Source organism: Photinus pyralis, unplaced genomic scaffold (assembly GCF_008802855.1).
Source record: "Photinus pyralis isolate 1611_PpyrPB1 unplaced genomic scaffold, Ppyr1.3 Ppyr1.4_LG5, whole genome shotgun sequence".
Classification (NCBI taxonomy): Eukaryota; Metazoa; Arthropoda; class Insecta; order Coleoptera; family Lampyridae; genus Photinus; species Photinus pyralis.
The window spans coordinates 42,690,260-42,705,697 of NW_022170596.1; the positions used below are offsets into that span (position 1 = coordinate 42,690,260).

Below are 15,438 nucleotides of genomic sequence, written 5' to 3' on the forward strand. Positions count from 1 at the left end.
CTAGGAATATACAATATGTATTATATATTTCTTTTCTTTTTTCACGCTATTGAATCGTTAGGATTCCTCGTAAACTTCACTGTGTTTTAAGTATCTTAACCCGAATTATGATAAGAGGGTTAGAATGCTGGTATGTGTACAAAAGCAAATCCGAGGCACGCAATCCAGGATAAAAAAAGGTGGTTTCTTCATTTATTTGCCTTCGCAGGCTTATTGGGCGACGACAATTTGTATGCCTAATATGTGGGTGGTTTTTGCCCATGGCCTCAGGGAACGCGATTTTCAAAAAATGTGGAATAGAAACTTTTGAATTTCTGAAACTACTTTAGAAACAACTACTTTCGTCTCTAAGAACGGTGAAGAAAATGTGATTTTTTGTATCCAGATTGCGATGTGTCAAACTTCATTATTGCATACGATAATTTTTTTGATTTCAGACAAAATTACGTGTAAATTTGAGAAAAAAGTGTTGAAGAACTCAACTTTCTTCTCTAGTTGTAAAAATAACTATTTTGGTATCCAGAACCAAATACATTGGTTCATTTCCAAGCCTCCCATTTTCCACAAGAAACAAAAAATGGAAAATAAGCAGTCAATAAAAAAACTATACAATACAATGGCACAGAAAAGGAAAAAATTTATCAAACTATTTGTTCGAAAAAATTAAAGCGATAAGTATCTATAACCGTAAATCTAATCGTAATTTTATTACCATAACCACCTTATATAGCAATAACGGGCACTCGAACGTGTAAAAGCATTTCATCACCGAGACAAGCGAGCGCCATTTTATTTTCATTCTATCGCTGAATTATGCGTACTAAATCAAGAAAGAATTACAATAACGAGGACTAAAAGAATTAAAGAAAAAAATAAATGACTACTCACATTTGGTACGGTGTAGCTGTTATATTCTTTAGTATTGATGGTCTCCGCTTGCTTATTCTTAAAGGCCCTGTAGTTTTCACGTATCTGCTTGCCATACTGAAACAAGAGAAAAAGATTCGTCAATATTAATGGGAAGCCAAGATTTGGGCATCTCGAACTTTTATAAACTCGAAAAGTAAACGAAAAGTTTAGGCTGGAGAAATTCCTGAAAAAAAATATGACGAAGTTACTCAAAAAGTGTAAGTTAATACTGCAACTTCATAAATATCTATACAAAAGAAGTTTTACTTTTGAGATTGTTTTCTCTTGGCGGTTTTTCTACATTGACTCATTAGAAAAACGATTTCCTTTCTGTCGCTTTTTTGACTACAGATTATGTACTATATAAAGTGTTTTTGGGTGTGCGCTTTCCGCAAATTTGTATAATTAATTTTAAAACAGGACGCGAAAAACCTATTTTCACAAAATGCGTCCCAATTCCATTCTTTTATGTTTTGCCAGCGAAAGCGAGTCAACTTGACGCGTAATCGACTGTCAGTAACAAAATGTACGTATTTTCAACGAAAGCGAAAGGATAAGCAAATAAAAAGAACTTGACAAGACGAAATATTAATCTGAAAGGCAACGTGAGGTATCTTTGCAAAACTTTGTTACGAGCTCTTTGAGAAGTCTCGATAATTTCCTTTTGAAAGGTAATTTGTAAATGTTGCCTTGTCCCTTTATAGCGAACGTTTCTATGAGGTAATTGCATTTCAGTCACAGAGTGAAAAACTAAGTGTGTTTCGTAATCCATTTATGCATCACTCCCTCTCAAAATCTAATCATCCAAAATTGAAAACCACTATCAATTTTTTTTTGCTGATGTAATTCAAGGTGAATAGGGGTATGTCGTGGCGATAATCACGTTCAATCGAACAAATTTTATTTGTCGCTTTAGCGAAATCACGTCGGACATTTCTGTCAATGTAAAACGGAAATTAATTCCATTCGGTGATTTGTCGTGTTTCCCAAAGTTGGCGTGTAGTCGATCAAGCGGCAAAGATCCTATAAATAGACGAGGTGGGATGGAAAAATAGGTACACTTGAAACCTCTTTTGTTTAATTTCAATTAATTCTTCCCCCATTCCACATGTCAACTCGGGCTTTAATCGAATGTGCCCAAAATAAAACGTATCAGGCGGCCGGAGGTTAAATGAAAGCGGTTGATGTGAACTTTGCGAGCAAAAAAATTGCTCTTTATAAGAAGTCATTCCTAAAATTAAATTAAATTCTATTTTAATTTGACATTTATTGTTTTTTTTATGACGATAGGTATGTTACATTTATACAAATATTATAACAGTAGGAAGGTAGCAGGTTCTTTCAAATTAATGAATGAATCGATTTTGTAATTTTTAGACCATGCAATTACCCATTTTGCGATTGATGCATTTCTTTTCGGTACGACCTATTAATCTATTTTGTGTTTAATCCATTAATCAATCAACAATTGCAATGATTACTCCATGGTATGTCAACCAATCCCTTGTACAGTGTGTAACAATTAAATATTTAAAACAACAGCGGAAACCAAAACAAGAACTGCAAATAAACTGAGATCCAAAATGCTTGTTCAAAAGTTAAAAAAATGAACATCCTCTTCAATTTTTGTCTCAGCAAACACAAAGGAGGTTAGAATTAAGGATTCCGATTTCCTCAAAAATTACTTTCAAATTTTGGTGGATATCTGAAGATGGAAATAACGACATTCAGGCTATATTGCAAGCAGGATTGTGTGTTTTTATGATTCATGCATCTTTTTAGCGCATTTCCACAAAAATAAAAAAAAATGCGCTATTGTGGCCACTTTGTCCGTCTGTCCGCCCGTCCGTCCGTCCGCTAACTTTGCGACGCTATACTAGTTCTTTATCTTAAGAGCTATTGTTCTACTTTTTTCGCTATTTGGTTCGTTATGGTGTCGAGTCTTGTACCAAAGAAGGATTTTTTTCTGTACCGCTTACAAAAAAAGTTATTGTAAAAAAAACAAAAAACCGTTTTTTACATGTTCCATAATTTTACACTTTTGCCGTTTATTAACGATCCTAGAGGTCGTTTATAATTTTGCATTGCTATCTGTCGCCTGCCGTTGGTCTGTCCGTCTGTTCCTTTGTCTGTCTGTCCATCTATCTGTCCGTGTGAACGATAACTTTGTTTAGAAATGTTCGATCGCTTTTACATCTCCGTTAGTTATGAACTGAATTGCATGAAATTCAATATGGGCATAGCTTTAGCCATATAATACGCAATGCCAAAAGTTGAATCGAATCGATTCAAAATTCACAGTGCCCTTTTCGCATCTCGACCATTTATAAACCGAATTGCAAACTTTTTTACTTATAAAAGTATTTGAATGAAATTTGATACATAGGCACTTGGAATAAAGGAAAATCAAACGCCAATTTCAAAATTTGGTTTTGCGCATGCGCAGTGCCAACTTTTTTATTTATGGAAGAATTTAAACGAAATTTGATACATAGGCACTTGGGATAAAGGAAAATCTAGCGCCAGTTTCAAAATTTTATTTTGCGCATGCGCAGTGCCAACTTTTTTATCTATGGAACCATTTAAGTGAAATTTGATACTTAGGCGCTTGGAACAAAGGAAAATCTAACATTAGTTTTAAAATTTAGGTTTGCGCATGCGCAGTTCCAACTTTCTTATTTAGAAAAGCATTGAAATGAAATTCTTCTCATGAACTGAAATTGAAGTAGCACGTCAAAAATGGATTGCCCATGTGCAACGCTATCTTTCATATTTGTGGCCGGATTTTTACGATTTTAACAAAAGTTGCATCTTACAAATGGGAAATGAATGCAAGTGGAAATGCGCTTTATGTAAATCGTTTACGATTACTTTTTAACTTGTTTTATTTACAGTAACCTCAAATGTGTTAATTACATTCGTATTTTGCCATGCACCCATGAATATGTCTAACAGCGTATTATAATAACAACAATTGTGACATTTATTTAACGAGAAAGCGTGACAACTGATTTATAAAATAGATAACTCCGCTGTTTTCCCACAAAACCTTACGTTAATTATTATATGGAAATTTGGTCTTTTAGAACGGACGTATCATAATACAATCAGTCACATTCCTAACACCAAATGCATGTTAAAATGGAGGACTGCAGACCAGATCTTTCTCTTAAATCATTAGGACACGGCAGTTTTATACACTATATATTCAGTATATAAAAAAATGTGAGGAAGAGGGCGGCCCAAACAAGCAATTTTCCAAATAAATTAAGCGTCCCAAATACGAAAATGGTATGCTTATTTAAAATTTCCTTATGGAAATTCAAAATGTCGCATAGGTTCGACGTAAATTCAAAAAAACTAAAATTGGTCATTTCCTTGAATGTCTTATATCATCGAAAGTATAAGAGATATAAAAAAAAGTTTTATATAAAAGTGACTGTCTTTGATACGTTTAAATTAGAATTGATGTCAAAAAAAATTCAAGATGGCCACTTTTGAGGAACATTTACCAACTTCCTAAAGTTAAATGGGCGCCATATTAGATTTTTAGATTACTTGATAGATTTTAAAATTCTCTTTTCAACGAGCTATTTTAACATAAGATTGAAAATAAGATACCAGTTATATTAACGGTTTTTGTATTTTAATCAAGTAGTCTGTGACGAATAAAAAAAAAACAAAACAAAATCTATTCGAGGCAACAAAACAATGAAAATAATTACAACAGATGTTTAAAATACTGGCCATTATTAGTGAAACACACTTCAAGACAGTTTAGTTTAGGCAACGTGTTGCCATTGATGATTATTATTATTATTGTAGTGGTAGCTACTTCCACATTACTTTTGTTTTTTAATTAAGTACTTACTTTTATAATTTAATGTACTGTACATAATTCGTGAATTGTGACCTGAGCAGCCAGTTTGTTGGTAGGTAGCATAAACTAACCCTTTATTGGAGAATTTGTAAATAATGGTGAGCAGTTAAAGATCCATCGAAGATTACCGGTCCAATTACATGACTTCCCATTATGCCATAAAATACATTAATTTAAAAACATATTACTTGATTTCGGCGTGAAACTACAACATGTAGGTTTTCCTGTGACGAGTATTTAGTGTTCATTATGTCGATTTGAACACTTCGCAGTTAGAAAAATAAGATTCATCTGTCCATATACTCGGACTGGTAAAACTATTAGTAATTAGTTTCGATATTCTTGCGGATAAACCACCTACAAAATGTGACCTGGGACAATGCATCAATGGTAAAATAAAGCAAAGTGTCTTGAAATGTCTTTAACTGGATAATGGCATGACTTTTTTCGAGGGGATAGTTTGTAGTTATACCACCATTTGTAGGTATGTAAGTATGGATAATAAGTCAATAAGTGATGTTATAAAAATCAAATTTTTCTAGACCTAATGCTTATATAAAATTTTGGAGGGAGTTGTAATGCCCAAACCCCCCCTCTTATGAGGGGGTCCCTGATTTTTTTAAACATCTGATGTAATTATTTTCATTGTTTTGTTGCCTCGAATAGATTTTGTTTTGTTTTTTTTAATTCATCACAGCCTACTTAATTAAAATATAAAAACCGTTGATATAACTGGTATCTTATTTTCAATCTTATGTTATAATGGCTCGTTGAAAAGAGAATAAAAAAATCTATCAAGTAATCTAAAAATCCCATATGACGCCTATTTAACTTTAGGAAGTTGGTAAATGTTCCTCAAAAGTAGCCATCTTGAATTTTTTTTTGACATCAATTCTAAATTAAACGTATCAAAGACAGTAACTTCTATATAAAACTTTTTTTTATATCTCTTATACCTACTTTCGATAATATAAGACATTCAAGGAAATGACAAATTTTAGTTTTTTTGAATTTACATCGAACGTATGCGACATTTTGAATTTCCAAAAGGAAATTTTAAATAAGCGTCTAAAACTGCAAAACATTGCCCATTTAACCAATTCTCTATCCATAATAATAACAAAGTTACCCATGCAATCCCACCCGATCTGGGACACACTGTATATGCGAGAACACTGCGACATTATAGCAAAGTCTTATAAATCTATAACGCAGGGACACAGATCCGTGACTACAATTCTCTCTCTTATGATAAAGGAATTATGATCCGAGAGGTCTTAGATGCTACACCCTGTATATTCACCGACACAATGTGAACTCGAAAGATCAAACAATCAGATCATGCGATTTTCCCACTGGTACACGTATTACACTTTCATAATATAAGTTGCCTCGATAAACCCTAAAACCCCCACCACCCTCATCATCGAATGTGTGGAAGAAGCATTAGAATTGTGGGGTGTGGCAGCAGTAACACTTTCTTAGGGAAATAAAAATACGTAGATCTTCTTGTATCCAGACTACCATATAGAAATGCTACCACCACGAGAGCTTACAGGGAGGCTGTGGATGAGTCATCGCACAAAAACGCACATATCATGGCTTACGTGATACCTATTGAGACCAAAATTTATAGGTTTCCAGTTTGTAATTATTGATAATAGACTATAAAAATGTTTATACAAACAACTGCGTCTTTAAATTCGATTTAATGGCCTTTTTAGGTAATAGATGTAACAACTTACTTCGAATTGTGACATAATGAGAGATATTTAGGAGTTGCGACAGTATAATAATGTGCTGCTACGTAGTCATATCTATATTTCTTAATCCATAAAGAACGACATTTCGAAACAATCGACCATATTTAAAAAGAGTTGCCCTGCACAAGAACTGACAAGCGGCCAATACAATCTAAAAGGAGCTGACAATATACCAAAATTGTGTAATTTATTTTTGAAGAAGTAATAGTTTGAAATTCAATTTGCATGAAGTCACTTTCAGATATAGAACAAGGGGGTTTACAGGAAGAAAACTGTGCGACCCCTTTGTGATGAGCTGACTCCTGGCTCAATAAAATTGATCGGTCATTTTTCTCTAAGCGCAATAGTAAATAACACAGCAGATGGTTCAAACAATGGGGCGTCTTGGTGTTATAGAAATACCTACTGTTTCCCATTATTTGAAGCCAATTTAATCATCTTCGCTGTGTGCAAAGATCATACTAACTTTGCTGTGTGTAAGGTGTTAAGAGCACAGTTTGAAGTAAAATGTGTTCCGAAAGGGGGTTTTCTGAAAATATGACTAACAAGCGGATAACTTGAGGATTAAATTGTAGCGACTTTTCTAGAACGATATCAAGGCGCCATCAAGTCGATAAGAAATGAAAGTGGATGTGAGACATTCTTTCCATGAAATATGATATGCTAATTCAAGAATTTCCTAGGTTTTTTCTTTGCTATATAAGCAAATTGAATTGTGTTTAATTTAGGTCTTAATATCGATGCCGAAGTGATAAATAGTGAAATCTGCGCTCGTGTTATAAATCTGTTATAAATGTATTAATGATGTTAATATAATTGAACTGTAAGATATCAATTTATTTAAAAGCACCATTTTAATCAAGTTTCTCCGTAATAGTGATAGTTCCCGTGAACATTAATAATTAATTGTACATAAATAAACCATGTAATTAAATTTACGTTACATAAAAATAAGAAATTTTGTTTTTAATTGACAAATATTTGTAGACTCCAAAAAAGTTACAATAGTTTTACCCAAAATCGTCACGAAACCTTTATTTTCATGCCTACTTGATGACAGGAAATTTTAGTTTCCATGACACAGGCCACTACCAGACTCTTTTTCTTGCCACCTGTCTCTTTTCCGTCACAGTGCTAAAATAATGACTCGGCCCCAAAGGACCCTCGTACTTCAATATTTCCTCGCCAGTAATGTGCCAGTGAAAAGTAATAGTTATTTACACAAAAGTCTGAAAAATGATGCATTACTGGCGAGGGAATATTGCAGTACGAGGCCTCTTTGGGACCGAGTACTCTATTTTCCGAGTCAAGTTGTGCCATTTTAATGTCGAACTTTGTATTAAATTTTACCAGAAATCGTATTTTAATATAAAATTTCAATTTTCATATACAAAACTTTTGACGAATGTCAATCTGTCAGTGACGACATTAAGGAAAGTGACAAGTGCGGCCGGAAAAGTGACAGATGTGCCCCGTAAAGTAACAGGCGGCAGAAAATGTATTCTGGTCTGCCTTTGTCATGAAAACTAACATTTTCTGTCATAAAATAGGCATGAAATGAAGGTTTCATGACAATTTCGAGTAAGAGTCTCATTCGGGAAATCCTCTGCACCTTTTAACAATACGGTAACTTAGTATGTTTGTCCCTGAACGATACATTTGCGAAATGACAATTTCTGCTCCTCTCAATTCTCAAACAATACCGTTTAAACCTTTACCTAAATATGAATCAGTAATCCAACCTTTTTTAGAGCATTTTAATCACAGTTGGAAAAAGTGCATTATGTCGAAGGGAAAATATGTCGCTATTCTTAAACTCTAAAATCGTTAGGAACGATTCGATACTCAAGAATTTGGTGCGTTTTTGTCGTGTACTGGCGATTAGTGACTGGGTGAAAGGTAGAACATTTTTTAAGATGTTCTTGGACCTTGGGAAATTTACACACTTAAATTGTACACTTTAAAACCATTTATTTTACTTCCTAAATTCTGTCACAAATGGGCAACATCAACGTCCATATACAGTGTGAGTTTTATCCGATGTTTAATATGGAGACCTCGTACTCTGCATACAGAGTGTTTGAAAAGTTTTGTTCGAGAAAGTAGTTTTTGAAAAAGAAAATGTATTTAAACTGAAGACACCTGGTCGTAATTTTGGTACCTGAAGCTGGTAACAAACCCTAAAAGTACACCATTAAACTACAAAAATCAGCTGGCTTAGGAAATGTACAAATGAACTAATGAGAAAATGAGAGCCAAAACGCAAATTACTCCGAAGAAACGCAACAGTTTATACATAAATTACACAAACGCCTGTAATTATTACATAACTTGGTAAAAATACGATAGGTATATTGTACGTCAAAATGGTATTTTACACATGCCTATTATCTGTAGAAATCAGTCATGCTCTATAAATAATAGCAGGATATAATTACGCGAATTTTCGTATTACATAATGATTTTTTAATTACACCGCTAAAATATGCGAATAAAATTTCATCAATACCGCCTACTTGCCAGTTTTCACTTACAATCCGCTAATTGTAAATCGACTTCGGTAATGAATGGTTTCGCCTTAGGTAGGTACCTAATATAGCGATCTTGTAAAGTACCAAGACGCGCAATGTGTCCCGATCTCTTGATCTCCGGCCAATTTATTTTAATTAATTACAGGCAATAAATATTGGTTGGCTTCTGCGCGGTTTGATATATACGAGGGCGGTTTTTTATATTATCTACCTGACCGTGAAACTGAAACGCACAATAATTGTTTTTTGTTGCTAAGTAGGTTGAGTCATGGTCCAAGTTACGATCGGGTTAGTTACAGCTTAAAATATTAAAGCGAGATTACCATGGTAAAAATTATAAAGTAAATTAACCGTTTCAAAGATTTTGTGTAAGCCCAAATCTATCATGACTGAAGAATCGGGAACCTCGTTCAATCCAAATTCCATTGCACGTCTTCGATATACTCGAGGGGGGGGGGGGCGCAATGCTTAAGGATATCGATATCGCCGAAACTGCTAGTCGTATTGATGCATGCAAAAGTAAGTGCCTCCAATGAAGGTAGGAACTAGTACTGCACACTGCACTAGGGAGTATGGATCTAGGTACCAGGCAATAATGCACAGAGGGAAGGGGGAGGGGCTATTTTCAAAAAAGATTCAGTTCCTACGTTAGTGATTCCCATGAGCATTTGAACTTCACAGACTTTTTGAGATCCACGGTAAGTATTGTAAATATTGCGACCAAATGTAGGGAAAGTTTTAAATTCTACTAACCTTTGCCAGCCTCATAGCTGTAAGCCAACACGTCCGCGCCCTTTCGGAATCGCAGGCGAGGCACCTGATTCCGGGGCTCTCGTCTTCGGTGTCCACTCCGGATGGTCTCAAACACAAACCCCACTCGGTAGGTGCGCGAAATTGATTTTTTGCGTTCCGTGTTGTGTAAACGTGACAGTCGGACAATCTCGCTAGCACTTTTAAACCGCTGATATCTGCCTCTGAGATCTGAAACAATTATTTTAATATGTTAATTACATTAAACCAAATTATAAGGATTTTTATTAATAGCCCTAGTGCACGATACACCATTTTAGAAATAAGTTTTTATCCGCATTTCGCGTTAAATATTCTGTGTTCTAGGTCTGGAGATCCTTTTTTTCATAGAACGCCCGATGCGTTTCATTACACTCTGTATACATAAAGCTACCATAATCCATAAAGACATAATCAAAAGTTAAGAGCACAATAGTGTGTAATCAAAGAAGGAACGGAACTGCTTTAGAAACAATGAACAAATAATGGGGGGGGGGGGGGATACTCTCGAGTTTCCGGTTCATATGGCTGTTGCGTTGTCGACATTTCTTTTTTTATATTCGGTGAATATTTTGAATTACTGTACAAGTTATTGAAACTTCCGCTTGACAGGAATTGGAAGCAACTTCTGTTTTTCAAATGCAATGTGTAGGTTTTTTTTAAAAAGAGTATTCAATTTGATGAAAAACAACATAACATATGCATATGGTTTGTATACAACAAAATGGAGAAATTCGTGCTACATGTAGCATACCGTGTGCTGTCAGGATGCGCGGTGTCTGTTGTGTTACACGGAGAGATCATGTCGCGCAAAAGTAAATCTTCAAAACGGCACATTGGGCAAGTTAATGTCGGTTTTTTTTAAACACAACAGACATGGCGCATCCTGCCATAGCACCCGGAATGCTAGATTTCATTTTTGGTTTTTCACCAAATTTATTGCTCTGTTCAAAGATCTTAAAAAACACAGGTATTGCATTTAAAAAACGAAAGTTGCATTGACTTTCGGTTTAACCGGAAATTTCAATACACCATAGGATACATCGTTATGTCGCATAGCGTTTACGCATTAAAAAATAATGGTTCCGCACAGACGACACGTCGTATTAAAAAATTAACAACGCCACCTTAAAGGGTGCTAAAAGTTTCCGTGGGGAAGTGTAATTGGTTTTGCTCGGGATCAAATATTAACGTAAGAAAAAAATAGTTTATTAAATAATTTTTCAGATTTCTAAACGCTATCTTCGTACACTTCTGATTGCGCAACTTTTCACCAATTTAACTACATTTCTAAATCTCTTCGTTTAAGTTTAGATAATACCCATAGTGGTCCTCCTCATCTCGGACACTGTATAATTATTATCTTTTTAAAGTAATAACTGCAAACTATCGAAGATGCGATCTTTTGTAAGACGTCACGTCAGTACTACTTTCTAGCTTTCGATTTCTCATTGTTTCAAATTCGAAATCGTGTTGAGCAGTTTGGTCGTCGAAATGGGAATATCGTTTATTGTTATTGATCATTTGTCATCAACTTGGGTTTCATCTTACGAAATAAAAACTAAGAGAAAAGCGACAACTCTCGGCAATTGAGAGAATTAAGTATTGTGTTAGGATGCGGGTGGCAATTGCTTTTGTTTGTAGAATGTATTAAAAGGCTTTCTTTCGTTTTAATCTCTTTTATTACAGTCGACCCATATTCTACCGTTCCGTGCTCGGAAAAAAACACTCAAAGTACGGCAGCGTTTTATCTCTAATCATAATTGTTGTAATCCACATTATATGTGCAGTTTGAGTGCATTGTATGATAAACCTTAACTTCTCCGATATATTATTAGCATAGAGCGTAATAATTAGAAAATGCGTATACCGGTACTTTCCTACTTTCCCATAAGTGGTAGATATCTTACTATTAAACGTGAGTTTTACCGCTTTTTCTAATGGAAAAATCGATAGCCACCTTGCAATTATGCATATTTCGCTCTTGCTTTGGCGTAGAAAGCTTCCCATAATTTTTTGCAGGCCTACGGGTAAAAATAATATGTGCATAATCCTGTTTTGGCTTGATTCGTAGATAAAAGGCGTTTCGTTCTTTCGCACTCAAAACTGCGGCGTGTGTCAAATTCGGAACGCGTATGAAGAGAAACGAGCGACCGGAACATCATTCCAAATGCTTTAAGTAAATATTCGCTTTTGTCGCCGCATTTGTAGGAGTTTATTTTCAGAGTTTGTGCAAACAGTCGTTAATGCCTATCAGATAAAATGGTGTGAAAATTATTATGTCGGTTCTTTATGGTCCCGGCTTTTGCAAAAACGCAATATCGAGGTTGGTTCCTTTTTCTTGCTGTCACCATACCACCAAACCAAATAATAAGTAAACAAAGAAAAGCAAAATATGGTAATGTTTAGTTTTTGTCGATTGAAATAAAAGTTTTCCCTTTCCATTGGTAAAGCGGTATCGGCCTACTTAAAAAAAATAAAGACCAAAATTATAATAAAATAAAATTTTTACTTCAACAATCTCGTCAGCAACCATAACACATAGAAAGATGGAAATAGTGGTTCCTTATTATAAGGGCTAGGTACAAGGTCGATTAAATTTGACAACTTGTGCGTTTTTTATGCTGATTACATTGGTGAAAGCAGAAAAACAATTGACAATCACATTCTCAAAATATCGACAAAACCGCACTTTTTCTAATGGAACACCCTGTATACGATATCATCACGAGGTATAGAATAATTTTGCCAAAAAAAGTTGTCACATGTCATATTGTTCTAAAGTCAAAAATAAGGAAGCTATTGTCAATTATTAAATTTCATCAACGTGGCTTTGATACAGAAATATGAATTCGTTCTCATAAAATAAAATAAGGTATTCAAAGAGTTGTCAAGTGGTTTAGTAACAGTATAATTTTCAGCTCTGCACATAACTCTGAGACATAACAAAATGCCACTTACCCATTTAAAAAATTTTATATAAAATGTTACATCATTCACTAGAAAAAGGTGTGTTTTCGTCGATATTTTTAGAATGCGATTGTCAATTGTTTTTCTGTTTTCACCATTGTAATGTAAACTATATGTATATGGTTAAGCATCTATAAAAATAACTGATTTTTTTAAATAGAACACCCTGTATATTTTTAGTTGTTTCGATGTCATTTTTTAACCTCTACATTCAAACCGGTGGCGGATCCAAGGGGGGGTCATGACCCCCTCTTAAATATTGCCCATCTAAAAATCTAATGACCGTTTGCACCAACAAATTTAAGTTGAACTTAGCTTAAGTATAGCTTAAAATCCATGGCAACAATTGTCTCCAATAATCCTGCCATGGATTTTAAGTGATGCTTAAGCTAACTAAGCTCTGCTTAAATTTGTTGGTGCAAACGGCCATAAGACTCTAAGATGATTATCGATTAAAAACTATTGTTTGATTTATTTATTCTCGAAATTTCTGATTTTTATTAAAATTATGTATAATTAAACAGCCGATAACAAATATTTTGTGGGGCGATGTGTGTAATCCACGCAGGCGGCCGACTTAAAGCCTAAAGGGCGGCGACAACTTAAGGAAGATTTTTCTGCTGAATTTGTAATATAAATATATTGTTCTTATATGCAGTAAAAATGTCTTTTTAATATTCTGATGTGCACACCACTCCCCACCCAGTCACAAAAATCACTCCATGACCCCCCCCAAAATCGAAGTCTGGATCCGCCTCTGATTCAAACCTATTCACTTTTTACTTTGTGTCAATGTTGCCCTTATTAATTTTTTTTTCGAATAATTCTCCGTAAGCAAGTCTCACTTTTATGACGCGTACAGATCGTTCCAAAAGTACCAGATGATTGCCCAGAAACCAATTTTGGTACGAATGCAAATATGCTGTCTCACCCACTGAACTGTTCACAGCTGTTTTACAATTTATTCGAGTACAAAAAGACGGATTGGCGTTTGTGATCATAATACAAACGCAATGCAACGACATTATACAGGCAAAATGATAATCGGAAAATTAATTCCATGTAAAAAAACACATGCCTAATAGCATTTTAATACACAAAATCAAATCAAATCAATTTTATTCTCCATTGTAAAAAAGCTTATAAAAACATTTATACTTAACTAACTCTAGGAGAAAATGGTGGGAGAAATTACTCCACCACCGACTTACAAATACTACTCATAAAGAACAGGTATGTGCCGCTTTCTGCAAAAACTATCAAGAATTTAACATGTGTCCAGTTTGACCATGCAACGAATGATAAATGTAATTATAAAACACATTTATTAACATACAAGATCACCAACGATTTAAAGTGTGCCCAGTACGCTTTCGTTATCAAAAATAAATCCACTCTTCTAACATCTAACATTTGTGACCGAAAGTGCCACAAATTAATTATCTACTGCAAGTGTACTCCCTATTTTAAACTTAAATTAACCTTTTTAATCAATCTTATTTCACTACGAAATAGGGAATACACTTACAGCAAATAATTAATTTGCGACACTTATTTACTTTCAGGCATTCTTTTGTTTTTAGCGCATTTTCCAATTCAATTATGACCACTGCATCCGTCCGTCCGTCTGAGGCCTTAACTATTCCTACAGTTTTCAAGATATTTAGTTCGTCCTTTTGCATTCGGTAGCTTATAGCTCTGGCACCTCAACCAAGAAAAATCTTGACGTTCACGCAAACTGCGCAATGTCATCTTTCTTATTTATGGAGATATATTTTGGAAATTTAAACCAGAGATTCTTCTACTAAAGACAGGCATATCGTATATTGTAACTATCAGATGTGCATGAAACGAGCCGGATAGCTCTTAAAAAAGTACTAAAATCTGCATTTTCTTTCAATTCTTCCCCAAGACGATATACACTAAGATAACAAACATGATGCGAAATGATTTTCACGAAATTGTTGCAATTTTTCTAAATCAGAAACAAAAAAAAAGTAATCTCTATTCTTTATATGCAGCCAAAAAAATTTTAAAAATGCACTTTTTCACAATATTCTCGCTTTTTTTGCCAAACCTCTCAGATTTTGACGAAAATAAATCGTTATTGAGTTAGTAATGTCGTATTCTTGGGGACATATTGATGACATTTTTTTGAATTTTCTGAGTTTTGAAAATTTGTGAATGTTTGATTGTTTAACGTTTGGATGTATATTATGTACTTCAATTTTCAAAACTGATCTGAATTTTTACATTTCCAAATTTTGTATTTTTATGTTTACCTTACTTTATAGTATCCTTTCGGCTGGTACGGTTTTAACTAATGAAAACGTAAACGGATCACCAAAACGGGATGCTGCTAAAATAAAAAACAAACAAGTCTGAATTTGAAAGGTTGGGCGTTCAGTAGAACCCAACACCAAAAATAATTGTAACGTACATTTAATTACGCGATTTATTTACAATTAATTATTAATGAATTTATAACAGTATTGATAAAATGTAAATTTATCATATACGAGCGCGAACTTCATTAATAATCACTTCGGCATAGATGTTGGAACTGCTATTAAACACACTTCAATTTGCTTATATA

At 34.2% G+C, this 15,438-nt stretch overlaps 1 protein-coding gene across 1 annotated transcript in view; it reads right to left on the reverse strand.

Annotated features, from left to right (window-relative positions):
• The window catches only part of LOC116170812 (growth factor receptor-bound protein 10-like), a gene marked incomplete at its 5' end in the record, with an annotated part of 45,956 nt that extends 35,905 nt beyond the window's left edge, over positions 1 to 10,051 (reverse strand). Inside the window, 2 exon segments of the mRNA XM_031487332.1 lie at positions 889 to 984; positions 9,837 to 10,051. Of these exon segments, the coding sequence (XP_031343192.1) occupies positions 889 to 984; positions 9,837 to 10,051 (311 nt within the window).
• Between the last annotated feature and the right edge of the window lie 5,387 nt (positions 10,052 to 15,438).